Source organism: Lepisosteus platostomus, chromosome 20, assembly GCF_059453375.1.
Source record: "Lepisosteus platostomus isolate fLepPlt1 chromosome 20, fLepPlt1.hap1, whole genome shotgun sequence".
Lineage (NCBI taxonomy): Eukaryota > Metazoa > Chordata > Actinopteri > Semionotiformes > Lepisosteidae > Lepisosteus > Lepisosteus platostomus.
In genome coordinates this window covers 6997353-7011619 of record NC_142630.1, presented here as the reverse complement: position 1 = coordinate 7011619, position 14267 = coordinate 6997353, and the positions used below count along the sequence as shown (strand labels likewise).

At 39.7% G+C, this 14267-nt stretch overlaps 1 protein-coding gene across 1 annotated transcript in view; it reads right to left on the bottom strand.

The window, feature by feature from the left end:
* The window catches only part of pkd1l2b (polycystic kidney disease 1 like 2b), a 33062-nt gene extending 18795 nt beyond the window's left edge, over positions 1 to 14267 (bottom strand). Inside the window, exons 1-17 of the mRNA XM_088613729.1 lie at positions 13679 to 14267; positions 12014 to 12172; positions 11361 to 11549; positions 10296 to 10406; positions 9602 to 9749; positions 8855 to 9084; positions 8223 to 8630; positions 7749 to 7850; positions 7459 to 7499; positions 5995 to 6151; positions 5567 to 5774; positions 5054 to 5165; positions 4376 to 4508; positions 2691 to 3461; positions 1983 to 2128; positions 1025 to 1204; positions 115 to 252 (exon numbers count right to left, since the gene is read on the bottom strand). Coding sequence (XP_088469855.1) covers positions 115 to 252; positions 1025 to 1204; positions 1983 to 2128; positions 2691 to 3461; positions 4376 to 4508; positions 5054 to 5165; positions 5567 to 5774; positions 5995 to 6151; positions 7459 to 7499; positions 7749 to 7850; positions 8223 to 8630; positions 8855 to 9084; positions 9602 to 9749; positions 10296 to 10406; positions 11361 to 11549; positions 12014 to 12172; positions 13679 to 14000 — 3555 coding nt within the window. The 5' untranslated portion in view covers positions 14001 to 14267. The remainder of the gene's footprint in view (positions 1 to 114; positions 253 to 1024; positions 1205 to 1982; positions 2129 to 2690; positions 3462 to 4375; positions 4509 to 5053; positions 5166 to 5566; positions 5775 to 5994; positions 6152 to 7458; positions 7500 to 7748; positions 7851 to 8222; positions 8631 to 8854; positions 9085 to 9601; positions 9750 to 10295; positions 10407 to 11360; positions 11550 to 12013; positions 12173 to 13678) is intronic.

Sequence of the window (14267 nt, the reverse complement as noted above, 5' to 3'; positions counted from 1 at the left end):
TAGACTTTACCTCCAAATCCCAGATAGTTCCAACAGTAAAGGCATCTTATCCCCTTATTTCAATGTGCCAGTTACTGCCAAGTACCCCTATTCATGCTCTGCTTTCTTCAGTACCTGGGAAGAGGGTGTGAGCTCATCACTGTGTTCTGTGAGTCCATTCAGTGCTTCAGCTATCACCTGTATTTCCTGGGCGGTTTTGTTAGAGATTCCAGAGAAACTTGTGGTCAGGTTATTTAGCATCTCTTCTCGCAGCTTAGGGAGAGATGAGACAGAGATCAGGGAAAACTTGCATTTCACCTTGCACTTATCTTCATGAGAAACAGAGAAAGAATTATTTTGAGAGTTTGACCAGCGCTTCAAATTTAACTCCTGGTCCTGCTGATCTGCAGCTCTTCACATTTTATAGGGAACTGAAACAAATACAATAAGAAATCAAGTTGGAACAAACACAGAAGTCTCTGTGGCTCTCTACGACCAGGAGTGAAGATCACTGATTTAAGTAATTAAGCAAATTGTGCCGGAGCAAATTAGCTGAATGCTATTTTTAATTGATTTCTCGTTACTTGATTGCCTTTTCATTTTAGTGCCAAAAGATAAGCATAAGAAGTAGTTTATGGTAGATATTCTAAAACAATGCATACAATTCACAAAAAGATTCACATTGATTTATCATAATTGTCAATATATTTTATTTTTCTGCAATCTAAACTAACTCTGGTTTGGATTTCTCTGGTCTTTGTCTTTGATCTATGTGCCAATAACAAATTACAAGCATACAGACCCAACGGTAGTTTCATTGTGTAGAAAGAAGGAGAAAGGAGTGTCTGTTAAATATAAAATCAGGTGCAAGGTACAGTATGTAATTTGCAGTTTGCCAAGGTTAGTACAACAGGTCAGGTGCTAACTGGGTCTTAGAAACTGACAAAAACATACTGTATTAACACACCTGACTTGATTTCTGTCATACAGAAATGCAGTCACACTCATACACTGGCACACATGTGCTGTACTCCACATACTGTACCTCCATCCTAGACTTTTTCTCCTGCACATCAGTTTCTTTATTCAGCTCAGACGTCACAGACTGGTAAATCTGAGCTAGCATGGACTCAGACAGCACGCCCTGCTGCTCCAGGGAGGACACCTGTTCCGTCAGCATGTCCTTAAGCTTCTTGACGTCAGAGTCAGTGGTAGCATCTTTCACCTGGAGGGGAAAAAAGGGAAAGAAATAATACATCAACTTAGACATTAAGAAGTACTTAATTTTTCCTTTTGAAATTGCTATCTCTTTATCAGTTGGTTGACTTGTCTGTGATAAAATACGAAAGTGAGTTGCTTTCAAATTAAACCTTTCTGACAAATTGAAATCTTTTTTCAATTGAAGAACTAAAACTGGTTGTATTTGCACTGATAAAATGCTCTTCTGTAATTTCCACTTATCTCTGAAGCTGTATGCTCTTCAGCCTTCTTGTATTGCTTTTTGGGTGGAGTCTATTTTCCTTGTTCTTTTAGCTACAGTATATCAAACCCCTTAGCAGACCTGCTGTGATAATGGAGGCTCATCAATAGACTCCCTAGGTTTGAACTGTAGCTAATCCATTGCTAAATGAAACAGCATTCCCAATTCATTTCTTGTTCAGCTGACACCTTTTAGTTTGTCAAGCACTTCAGACTGTAGTACCAATGAAAGAAGTAAAACCAATTTTTGCAAGAATGTTGCACCACGATGACTTTTGTCTTCCAGGAATTTTTGTATTGTTCAGACTTCAGATCCACTTACAGACTGGTTATCCTTGTGAATTCGCAGATCACTGGACAAAATGCTACACTACACTAATTCCAAAAGGTGACTCCAAATCTACCCCTAGCCTAACCATCAATCTGTCCCCAAAAGGAACACAAACCTCAATGCCAATCCACGATTGTGGGAACTTCGGATACTCATACAGAGTTTGAATGGATAGATAAGAATTACATCATACCACAACAGTCACATGGCTGCTGCTGCTCTGCTGCATTCTGTCCCATACAGATACTACAATGCTTAGCATGTAATTTCGTTGTTTGTCCCCTAAGGGAAGGAAAACAGACTGCACCACTTTTTTATTGCCACACTGTAAGCTGATATCTGAAATAGAAGGCAACAGGGAAAGAGAATGTTAAGAAAAGGCCATTGTGCAATTCTGTCCGATATCAAAGGTGAATTTACAGCTCAGGTGGTGATGTGTTTCAGAAGACTGAAGGACAAACTGAATGATGCTGAACTGCAGATATCTAATTTAATTAACACATCGGTATGACATTAGAGTTTGAAATATAACTGTTATGTACAATCAAGTATTCTCATTCAGAAAAATAAACCTTTTATTTACACTGAGGATCAAAGCCACTTTTGTGAACATTCTACAGAGAGGAGAAGAATAGGGCCTTTCATTTCAGGTTTGTATCAACCAGTCACCTTTAAGATATTGAGCTGTACAAATTGGGCCGATAGTTCTGTATATATTGTACTGCCAGACGTTGTTAAAGAGTTCATTTTTTAATGAATGAAAGCTTTGTGAATAACAACACATATAATACGAAGTTTTGCAGCTCTACATTATGACCTGTGTGTAATGCAAAACATTTCATTTCAGCAGAGCTGTTGCGTCGACAATAGCAAACGGACATTGTCCTGCAAAGACACTGACCTTTACTGGGACGGAAGCAATACTTGCAGACTGTCTCTGGGCAGGTGCTGGAAGTGCAGTTGATGGTGAAGGGGGTGAGGATGTTGCCCTCCGAGGGGGAGATAGTGCAAGAGGGGGGGCTAGGAGCAGGGGGAAGAGTGGGAACTCCAGACAAAGCAGGGTTAGACAGTACGTTTGGGGTTGTAATGGAATTTGGAGCAGATGTTGTACTGTATCTGTTGCCAGCTCCTGTTCCAGATGTTGCACTGTATCTGTCATCAGCTTCTGCAGCAGATGTTGTACTGTATCTGTTATCAACTCCTGCAGTAGATGTTGCACTGTATCTGTTATCAGCTCCTGCAGCAGATGTTGTACTGTATCTGTTGCCAGCTCCTGTTCCAGATGTTGCACTGTATCTGTCATCAGCTTCTGCAGCAGATGTTGTACTGTATCTGTTATCAACTCCTGCAGTAGATGTTGCACTGTATCTGTTATCAGCTCCTGCAGCAGATGTTGTACTGTAACTGTTACCAGTTCCTGTTGCAGATGTTGCACTGTATCTGTTATCAGCTTCTGCAGCAGATGTTGTACTGTATCTGTTATCAGCTCCTGCAGCAGATGTTGTACTGTAACTGTTACCAGTTCCTGTAGCAGATGTTGCACTGTATCTGTTATCAGCTCCTGCAGCAGATGTTGTACTGTAACTGTTGCTGGCACCTGTAGAAGATGATGGGGTGTTCCTATCCAGGCTGATGGTGTAATCGTCAGAACCAGAATCAGTACCAGAGACACCTGAGGAAGGTAGAAAACACTGGAGAGTTACACTCCCTGAGTGATGCACTGGGAAGGCCTCATTTAGAATAGTGTGTACACTTTTTGTCACTACAATGGAAATAAGGCATTTCTACTTTAGAATTATTTCAAAAACAGGGAGGAGGCTTTAATAAGGAGCTATACACATTCCTCTTATAGGAACTGATCTTGAACATTAGAGACTGTGAAAGGACTTTTTGCAGGAATTGAAAATACTGAAAAAAAATTAAGACAGTCTATTCTGAGAACTTGTGATACAAAGACCGATGGACAAGAGTGGAAATCAAGAAAGGGAAGAGTTTGCACATAAAGAAATGGTCATTTTATTTTAAAGTAATTTATAATCACTTTAGCATATTTGTACGCTACATACAGCTAGAAGACATACAGGAACATTTAATCACTTAACTTAATGACAAGCACATGTATTAAAGGACTTTTAATGCCTAACTGGAGCCAGTTTTAAAACCACTTTAAAGCTAAGTTTAACTTTGTCTGCATCAATTGACTGTGTAATCAAATGTCAGAAAAAGTATATTTTTTCTTCTGCTTTCTTATGCTGTCAGTAAGAAGTGAATTTTTACAATTAAGTCATTCTACAGGGTCAAAAATGCATTTATGCCAAAGCAGAATTAATAATTGTTAAGGAGTATACAGTAAGTACTGGTACGCATGACCATCATGTACAAAAAATCATGCCTCATATGACATGATGTTCTTCACTAAAAATAAATGATGTTCTTTCCTCCCCTTAACTGAAATGATGATTACAATCAAAGCATTGTTTAGTGCTAAATATGGCAATGTGATAATTATATCTCACCATGACACTATTAATAGCAATAGTCGTTATAGTTAAATTATTCACAAATTATATGGCTTTTTTTTCCTACCTAAGGCTCTCACTGTTATACTCCCTATAGCTTTTTCTAGGGAAGTGCTGTTCACAACCAAGTAATTTTCCTTTGCTCCATTTATCGGGTCAAAGAAAAATGAGGATTTGATACCACAGTCCTTTGGCATGTCCTGTAAGAAACAAACAAATATAAAATATTATTTTTTTTGTTAATTTTCCCAAGTGATGACTGTAATGAATTAACTCTTTAAACCTAGGATCTGTTTTGCAGTTTTTTTCTCTGGTTCTCTATTTTCTCTGAACGCTGTATACCATATCAAGGCACAATGCATTGCTCAGCACTAGTACCTATATGCATGTGCAAATATTTACTTCTCATTGTAAGGCACATACATTATACAACCTTCTGCCTTTCTGACTGAGAAAATGTTTGCTAAGATGCTGAAAAAAAATCAAAAAACTTTTGCAAGACTAGGGAAATTATGTGTTCATTTTTTTTACTGTTAGCCATGATTGGCAAGACACATCTATTAAGCAGCTTTCTTACTCCTTGGTAGAATAAGTGTCAAGTGTACTTTGTCGAACACTCAATCAAATTGACAAATATTTAAATACACCAACATTCATATGCTGTATATATGATGTAACAAATATAAATGTATTTACCTACATTTTGATGGAAGAGAATAAAAAGCACAAGTCTTATTTTACTTACTAATTCCTTCTGTGGATTGGCGTGATACCATGTAATCTCTTGACAATTACTACATATCAGCTTCAGTCGCACATCCTTCCTGCTGTCCACTCCATCACAGTTCTCCTCGCAACTGGAAAGAAACGGGTGAATAATGAGGAAAATGCATTCAAATATGAAACTGTCTTTTTAACTGCGGTTTCAGCACTCAGTGGTAATGAACACCGCAGTGCGGTGCTGTGCCCCGAACCTGTTTACAAAAAGATGGCATATACTGTATCTTTTTGACATTTGTAAAAACTGTTGAAACTATAGACTTGATAAAGTACAGGATAGGACTGCATATTATGTTTGAAAGTGTAGTTTTTTTTACTTCTTACTCTATACAACTATAAACATAAGCAAGGCACAAAATCGAACAATTGATAAGAACAACAAAATCAATAAGAAAGGGACAAAAAATGAGATGGGTGCGTTATGCCTCTGTTAAGGGATGAAGAATGGTGTTAGATATCAAACACAGTTTGCACTGACCTGATTTTTACATTGAGCCTTCCATTGTCGGTGACAGCGAGACAGTTTTCTGCAGTTTGATTACTTCCATCTTTCTTGTTCTTCAGTGTCACGCTTACAACAACTACGGTGAATGGGACTGGATAACAGTCTCCAGGAAGCTGAATTTCCTTACTGTTAGTGTCCATAATCTCGCCACAGGGCTTCAACACCTCCCTGCATCCTCCCACTGAGACATAACAAAGGACACGTTACACAGAACTGCAAACATGACTTTCTTTTCAGATATTTTATTGACAGTCACGCATTTGGCAGCTGTATTGAAACAAAAGATCGAATAAGAATTGATGAGAAGACTTGTGGAACTGATCAGTTCAAGGCTGTATTCTTCCATATGAGTGAATAAAAAACAACTATTTCCAATACTTGAAAATCACTATGCCACGCACCACAGCTCCATATGAAGTTGTAATCGTTGTCATTGCCTTTAAATTTGTCTGCTTCCAGAGTAATCTCCGTGCCCATCTTCACTGGCATTTTATTATCCAGATTTATATAAAGTTTCTCATTGTCACGAACAACTCTCGTGTTAGAATGTTCTTCAGTCTGTTAGAAATGACAGCAAAACCACACAATGGAATCAAGTATCCATTCAAACACAAATAAATTATTCACTGACAAAAGACAAAACCCAGCATCTAAGAACAGTTTTTATTTCTTTTGATAAATATCAGAACTCCACAAAAGTTTAAAAAGTTACCTGTATTTCAACATTTAAAATTTACAATTATTTTAATTATGAAATTATGAGGGAAACAGGATCAGATTAAATGTATTTCCAAAATATTGTCCTAAATAATTATCTTTCAGGAGCACATAAACCTCTTCAAATATGGCTGTTTTTAAGATCCAGTACTTTTTCTGACTTCGTTTTTTAAAATGTTTTAGCACAACCTCATACAAGACTACTTAAAAAAATTATTTGAGTCTTTGTTTTTGACGGCCTCTTGTAGCAAACTTATGTAATAACTTACTTGGCCACAGAACCACAATACTCTGTTTCCATTGCTGCAGTGTGTTGTTAATAACCGACATCACCCTAAATGCGAAGTATGAACAATAGGCGTGTCAGCCATTACTAGAGATTCCAGCTGCACACTGTTGATTCATGGAAAGAAAGAAGTTCCTCATATATTAAAGGCACATGTTGTTGATGTTATTCAGCACTGTTTAATTTAGCTGGCCCCTAGTTCACCCAGAACCATGCTTCATGCCTCATTGACATGAGGTTATTTGACCCCTCTGCCATCGACCCTGTCAATGATAGTGGGTAAGGAAAGCGTTGCTGCCATTGTTGGATTGACAACTGGGCCTGATTTTGGTGCTGCACAGTAGAGGGGTTTCTGACATGTTCCAGTATTTTGTCAAGCTGTAGAGGAGACGAACAGAGAGTGGTGACATAATAAAAGTGGACAAAGAAACAATCTTCCCACTTGGCATCCCACATGGAGAACCACTTTTGGACGTTTCTGAGATACATTCGAGTAGGTAGCTGTGTCAGTGTGCCTAGGCTGCAAAGCTGCAGGCAAAGGTTTGTCTACTGCTGTAAGGTCATTTTTGAGCGACTGTCTGTATATTGACGACATTAGATCAGCTTGTAAACTGTGGAGTGAGAAATATTCTAGTTATCTCCAGCAGGTGTGCACCTTGAAATGACCTTGGAATTGAGACAAAGCAAAGTGTATTTACACAAACTCTGCAAGCAAAATGTTTTTTGGAACCGAGTATGTAGAAAAAGACATAACTGAAAATGTAACCAATATCCAAATAATACAATAATTATCGCCCATTAACCAATAATATAAAGACTCTAATGCTATGACCAGATATACAGTAACTGCAAGCAGTCTCACCATGTCATGGTTCAGATCCATCTTTTCCTTTATGTTGGAGTCTGGAAGGCAAATTTTTAATAAAAAATAATTTAAAAAGAAATGTGGTTTTCCAAATGCAAACATCAGCATCCAATAAAATGTTCAAGGAGCGTTTTCAGCATTGTAGTTAAAAGTCTTAATCTCTTGGTCAAAACAATATTCTATCATTCTCTCCCCCGTAATCCAAGTTATAATAATTCTATTATAGAAACCTCTTATATAACCAGTTAGACATTCTTAACCTTTCTGAAAAACAGCAGCTGGTGTACCTAAATGTGGTTCAGATGTGTTGGAAATAACAGTTATATCTCCCAAATCCAGGTCCATTTCTGAGAAGCCATTTGAAGCAATCACCACCACTCGAAAGGTACCTGACAGAAAGACAAGATAAACGCTGTGTTACTCACATATTCTCGTCTTGTTTCATGTCTTATGATCAAGACATCATTTTCATAGCTGATCATATCAGATGGACATAAATCCTCGATTTGATAGACTTAAAATAGACTGTTGGACAACACGATTAGAACAAAAAATTGACGTATTTTTGGAATAAAATATAAAAATCATACACAGTATTTCCTGCACATTTTCGTTATCTTTTTAGGGAACTTAATGTTTAAGTATATCCTCAGTGTTGGATTAACCGATTTGTGTGCTACAATTCCTAACCTAAGTACAAGTTGTTGACTGAATGGTTATATCAGTAGCAGGGAGGTACTGTAAATGTAGCTAACAGTTACCTTCGCCTCTCATAGGGATGTTGAAAACCTGATGTTTGTCATTATCCATTTGCCTGCTATCAGAGAAACTTTCGTTTGTGCCAGCAATCTTGAAATGCAGCTGTACTGGAAATCCCTGGGACACAGAGGCAGTGACCAGAAGGTCTGAGCCCTGGGCTAACAGCTTCTCAGAAACGATGGAAGCCTGCAGCCCCAGAAGTGGTTCTGTGAACAGGACTTCAAGGCTCATGGAGACCTCTGAAGCCGTCACGCCGTTGGTAGCCAGGAGAGTGAGCCAGCGGGAGCCTGGGCCCAGCTGCTGCTGAGCTTCTGAGCCAATACTGATGTTGTGAGGGGTGACGGCTCTCATGACTGTTGCTGTTGCTAGCAGAGCCCCCTCAGACTGGACTCGGTAGGTGACATTAGTGCCTGGGAATATTGGAGGAGATGTAGGTTAAACAAGCAATGATGAGAGGACCTGTCAAAATACATGCATTCCATATACGTGTGTGTGTGTGTGTGTGTGTGTGTGTGTGTGTGTGTGTGTGTGTGTGTGTGTGTGTGTGTGTGTGTGTGTGTGTGTGTTGGAGGGGAGGGGTTGGGGGGTAAATGAAGTGAATAAAATAGATCTTAAAAGAACATAGACTTCCCACCTGCTTCTAGTTCCACCTGGATTTTTAACTCACTCCCATAAAGGGCTCTGCAGTGGGTGGCGTCTCCTGACTGGTTCATGCTGTAGCACCTGACGTCTCCGATCTTGCCGATTGGCTCCTGGATGGTGACGGAGCTCTGCGCTGTCACGTGCCACTCACTAGTAGTGCACTCCACGGTGATCAGGTAGCTGCCTGGGTGAGTGTAGCTGTGAATGACACTACTCTCTAACCTAAGCACAGGGATAGAAGTGTCAAAACATACAATGTTACTCTCATGATCTGACATAACTCAGGAATTCATATAGAAATCTGGATATCATTTACACAGTGTGTTGAAATAAAAATGACTTTTTTTTTGTATTAAATGCTTGGAACTATCAGCCTTAACTTTATTCAAAAGTTCAAACAATTGGAAAAAAATGTATGACTGCCAAGAAGTGTGTCGATCTTGACGAACCTCTGTGCAGTTTCATAGGTGAGAAAGATCTCAAAGCAAGGGGGCTCCAGAAAGAAGGCAGACAATTGTAGTTGTGTAACGTGAATTTTAATAAAGTGTGTTCTTTAGGTTTCAAAAAGAAGACAACCGGATAGAGGTAAATGTTTGTTGTGTTAGGTACGTATATGAAGGGGCAATCTGCAAGTCTGATTTAGCGATTCAGAAGCAGGCAAAAGGCAGAACAGGTTGTAAATACAACAGAGGGTTAAAGATCAACGCAACTGGAAATAAATGCATGTGGCGTTACTCACTTTTCTGGCTTATAGGTGTCGATAGTGTGCCCATCCCCAGTGCTCAGGCTGCAGGTCAGATTTCCAGAGAAGGGGAATAGCAGCCACTTCATGGAGATGGTGACATTCTCGAAGACAGCAGCCAGATCTCCCACCAGCAGCTGAAGACCTTAGAGTCACAGTCACAAACTAATCACAGACCCGCCTGAGACCAAGTGAAGCTGATGACCACACATTTGTTGAATGTACATAATTCTTTTTCCTGTGTTTATTCAACACTTGCAAGCTTTAGATTGAATTCTTATTTCAATATCGTTTCGGGGGTAAATAAATAAGGTATTTAATATTATTATGTTAGTGTATCAGTCACAGTTTCCACTGTTTATAATGGTATGTTAAGCTTTTTGGGGGCTTTATTTTCTGTATATTTAACATATTAGGGACACCACCACACACTGTTACGAAACCCAAGACTCATTTAATGGCTATGCTTTGTTTTATGCTACCTCACATGAGTTAGAGTAGGGTAAAGGCTGCTCATGTGTGAGATAAGAGAAAAAAGCCCAACAGGTTTTTTCAAGTTCAGGAGATGATTGAGGGCCATGTCACGTAGACAGGCCTACTGGCATTCAGCCAGGAGGACACAGCAGGGATAACAGCCCTCCTCTCTCCCAGCTGTGGGAACCAGAACCAGGCAGGTTCAGGAGACGCTCACCTTCTCTGCAGTGGTACTCCACAGACAGGTAACTTCCAAGCCCTGGACATGGCTCTCCAAATGTAGTCACATCAGCAGTGGCCTGGCACACCTGTAACCCATGACAGTGCCCTGGTAACACAAAAGATGGGGTAGTTTTAATTCTGAGATTCTGTCCTAAAGTATATATATATATTATTTAGATCCCTTTACATTTGCAGTCTGTGCAAATATCAGAGTCATTTTTATAAAACAAATGTGAAGTTAACAAGTCAGGTTTATTATTACACTCTAGTCAGCCCATGTTGTTATATTTTACTGAAAAGTTAAATGCACAGTGAAGACGTTGTCGTATTGTGCAGAGCCTTGATGTGCCACTAAAGGCATATATAAAATAATTGTTGTTAAGCTAACACAGAAATACAAAAGAGCACTAAGCTTTGTATACAAACTACATTGTTTGTGTGGGTTTCCCTGTGTTAGAGTGTGTGTACTGGCTTCCTCCCACTGTCCAGAAACATACTGGTACTGTAGGTTAATTGGCTTCTGGGAAAATTAACTCTGGTGTGTGTCTGTGTCTGTGTGTGCCCGGCAATGGACTGGTGTCCTGTCCAGGGTGTACCCTGCCTTGTGTACATTGCTTGCTGGGATAGGCTCCAGCTCCTCCACAACCCTGAATTGGATGAAACAGTTTGAAAAACCATGAAATATGAGACCCTTTGTTGTCAACTCAGCAGAAGAAACATAAATAATTCACAGCATTTTCTAAAAGGGTAAAGCATACCAAAAAGCAAGTAAAAGCAAGATTTCTAACAGAAACTGTGTTCTAAGGTGAGCCCAGTCATTGTGTTGTCATTGTGAGGATAAGATGGGTAAGTCTTGGTGGGACCATTGTAGTTTCTTTTGCAAGAAGTGCCTTTGTCTCAGGTATTTCATTTCCACCGAGCGACATTACTAAAAACGGCATTGAATTTCAAAAGGCTTTTAGCAGCTTTTCATTCTATCAGGATCTTTGCAGAGCTTTTGGGTACAGTGTTTGTGTGACAAACTGGTTATAATGCAGTCACTGTTTGATTGTTTTTTCACCTGCTACTAGATCAAGCACATCCACCCAGCTGCACTCCTCTTGCAGTGAGGGGGTGGGCAGAGGAGTGGGCAGCCTGCAGTAATGCACAGTCTTCCTGCCATAGAAGCTATCGTCAATCTCGATGACCCGACCAGAGCCACACTGCAGTGTAGCATTGTGATCTGCACAGGCCAGGGAGCGGCCCAACTCTGGAAAAAAAATAACGACACTTAACAGAAGACGAGTTAAAAAAACAAAGATCTTCAGGACACAGTGAATAAATGCCAAACTCATGATGTTGCTTAACATTTATACAAAACACATTGACTGTTTGGTTTTCCTACAACTGCTGCATAAAAAAGCAGTATGTGGGGTTGGCACAGAGAAAATAGAGTTGCGCAAAGTCAGATCTCTAATATTTGCATTTAAGCATCAGGGATGTTTTGATTTTGTTGATCTTCAAACATGTGGAACCTTGTCCCTGTAGGACCAGCATTTGACAACAATGATTTAAGGTAAAGAACAGCAGCAGAACAGGTGTGTTCATGATAACATTGTTGGAGGCAGAATCTCCCTGTTTCTTCAGCAGTCCTTACAGAGCACAATTCTGCATATGGAATAGAGTTTTAATCATGTTTCTGACAGATCAGGATAGAGCATGACCAGGACTCACCAAACTCACAGACGAAGTGGAGTTCTCTGCTGCAGTTGCTGGTAGCCTCCCACTGGAACCCAGAGTCCTTCAGAATGTGCCCACAGTGAGAGCCAGGCTGGGGCTCCTTCTCCCAGTTGGCATAGCTTACATCAGAGCCATCCAGCCAGGAGAGTGGGCCTGCAGACAAGCGTACGTATTTAACACCTCGTGCTTCACTCACACGTTCAAAAATGAGAACCAGATGTGTTTATCAGTCAGTGATAACGGCATTTCTCTTTTATGACATCATCTGTTTTATAGAATTAATTGATGAGTCAAAGGTATGCTGCAAATCCATAAATGCACATGGTCCACATAATGTCAATTAACCAATCAGGCAATTAATCTGTCATCAATGTTTGTTTCTACTGAGCAAAATCTAGATGTGACTTATAATGAATCATTTTACTGCAGCGCAGCAGGAGAATTAAAAGTCTGAAAGTGTGGCCAATTAATCAGTTTTGAACAGACGGTTACAGAAATAGCTAGCAGAGAGATAATAGTAGATGAAAAGAAAAGAAAAGAAGAGGTTGAAACAAAGAGAGCTAGAAAAAGATCAGCACCACTGATTCAGGGAACATTCAAAACAACAGTTCAAAGGTGGTTTAAAAAGACAAAACATCATGCCTAGAAAAGCATTCATAATAGGTTTAATAACATTTTTTGTATTTTAGTACAAAGTAACATCTGATGTGGGATGGTTATGTCTGAGCATTAATCCTGGTGCTGTTTTTTATTATATTTCTATGCCAGAAGGGGTAGCTCAATGTAAGATTACAGAAGTATTTTGTAGAAACGGAATCAGATGATAACATACTGAACACATACCAAGTGCATAAATTAAGCCTATTCTTTGTTTGTAAGGAGGACTAATGATTCAGGAGGTTGGCCTTTCCTCTTGTATAGATAACAAAGGACACCACAGTCAATCACTAGAAAGGACAGGATACTTTTAGCTTGTTGAATGGAAGAGCTTTCTACTTTCCCTTGATTACAAATCACATGACTTATCTGAGATCCCAGACTGCTGCTGGCTGGTCACTTCCATGATAAATCTCAAGAGCCTGCTAGCTGCTATGACAGATTCGTTGTCTTTGCACCGATCCATAATACAATTATATCTCTCCCAATTTCACTGAAAACTGTGAACTTCTTTGTGTTATCAGAATGCAAAGAAAATCCTTGTCCTTATGGCTTCTCAATTATTTTCATCCCCTTATTTGCTTAATTTGTGACCAAAATGGGGTTAGAAAAAGATGGCCGCGTTAAAATGAATTCGTACTTACAATACATCTTTTCTGAAGTAGAAGAAATTTGGCAACACTGATACAATTTTCACATCATAATTTTCCTTTTCAGAACGGTGCACACCTCACTCCCACCAACACCCCTGACTAAATCTGCATCACATATTCTTTTTTTCTAGCTCTTTCACATTGTTCTACCTGGCTGTTGTAGTACAGTACGTCACTGACACGTGCATAACAATTTGCAACTATTTCACAAGATAATAGACTCCACTATGGAAAGGAAATAACTACACAGCCATAGTTACCATTGTATTGGTGTGTAAAAATACTCTACCAGAAAAATCACCATAAGCTTCTGTAATTAAAAGTACTTTTTCTCTGATAAGCCTCCTACCTTCAGGAAATGTGGTCTCCAAGGTGAGGTTCTGAGTGGCTCGTGCAAGTCCTATCCACCAGTCCCGATCTGGCACAAGGTGCTTCTGTAGAAACTGCTGAGTCTCATCGTTGAGGATGAAGACCAAGTGTCCACCACCTCTCTCACACCAGCCTTGGGCGCTGAGGAAGGAACGCTGTAGACTTACAAACTCGTAACACGAGCTATCGAAGCCCTCCTGGTACTCTGGGCAGGACAGCCTGTTGCTGGTGTCTAGTCCACCACCTTGGGAGACGTCAAGATTCAGGACAAAGAGAATCACGGACAGAGCAACTGCATGCATTCTCACTTCAGAGGGAAGGACGCCACCAGGACTGAAACCAGCTCCTTCGTGACACTTCACCTGGCAAGGGCAAATGACATCAACACATCTCTCCTGCTTTTTTTATGGAACGACTTGCACAAACTTATACAATAGCTTACTGATCCAATGGCCTTGCTTTGTGCCTCCCAAATGGATGCATTGTCCATTATAACAAATAAACCAAGTGCTGAGTAATTACTAGCTGACTTCAGCAAGCACATTAAGTCTCTGTTTAAATATTCTGTA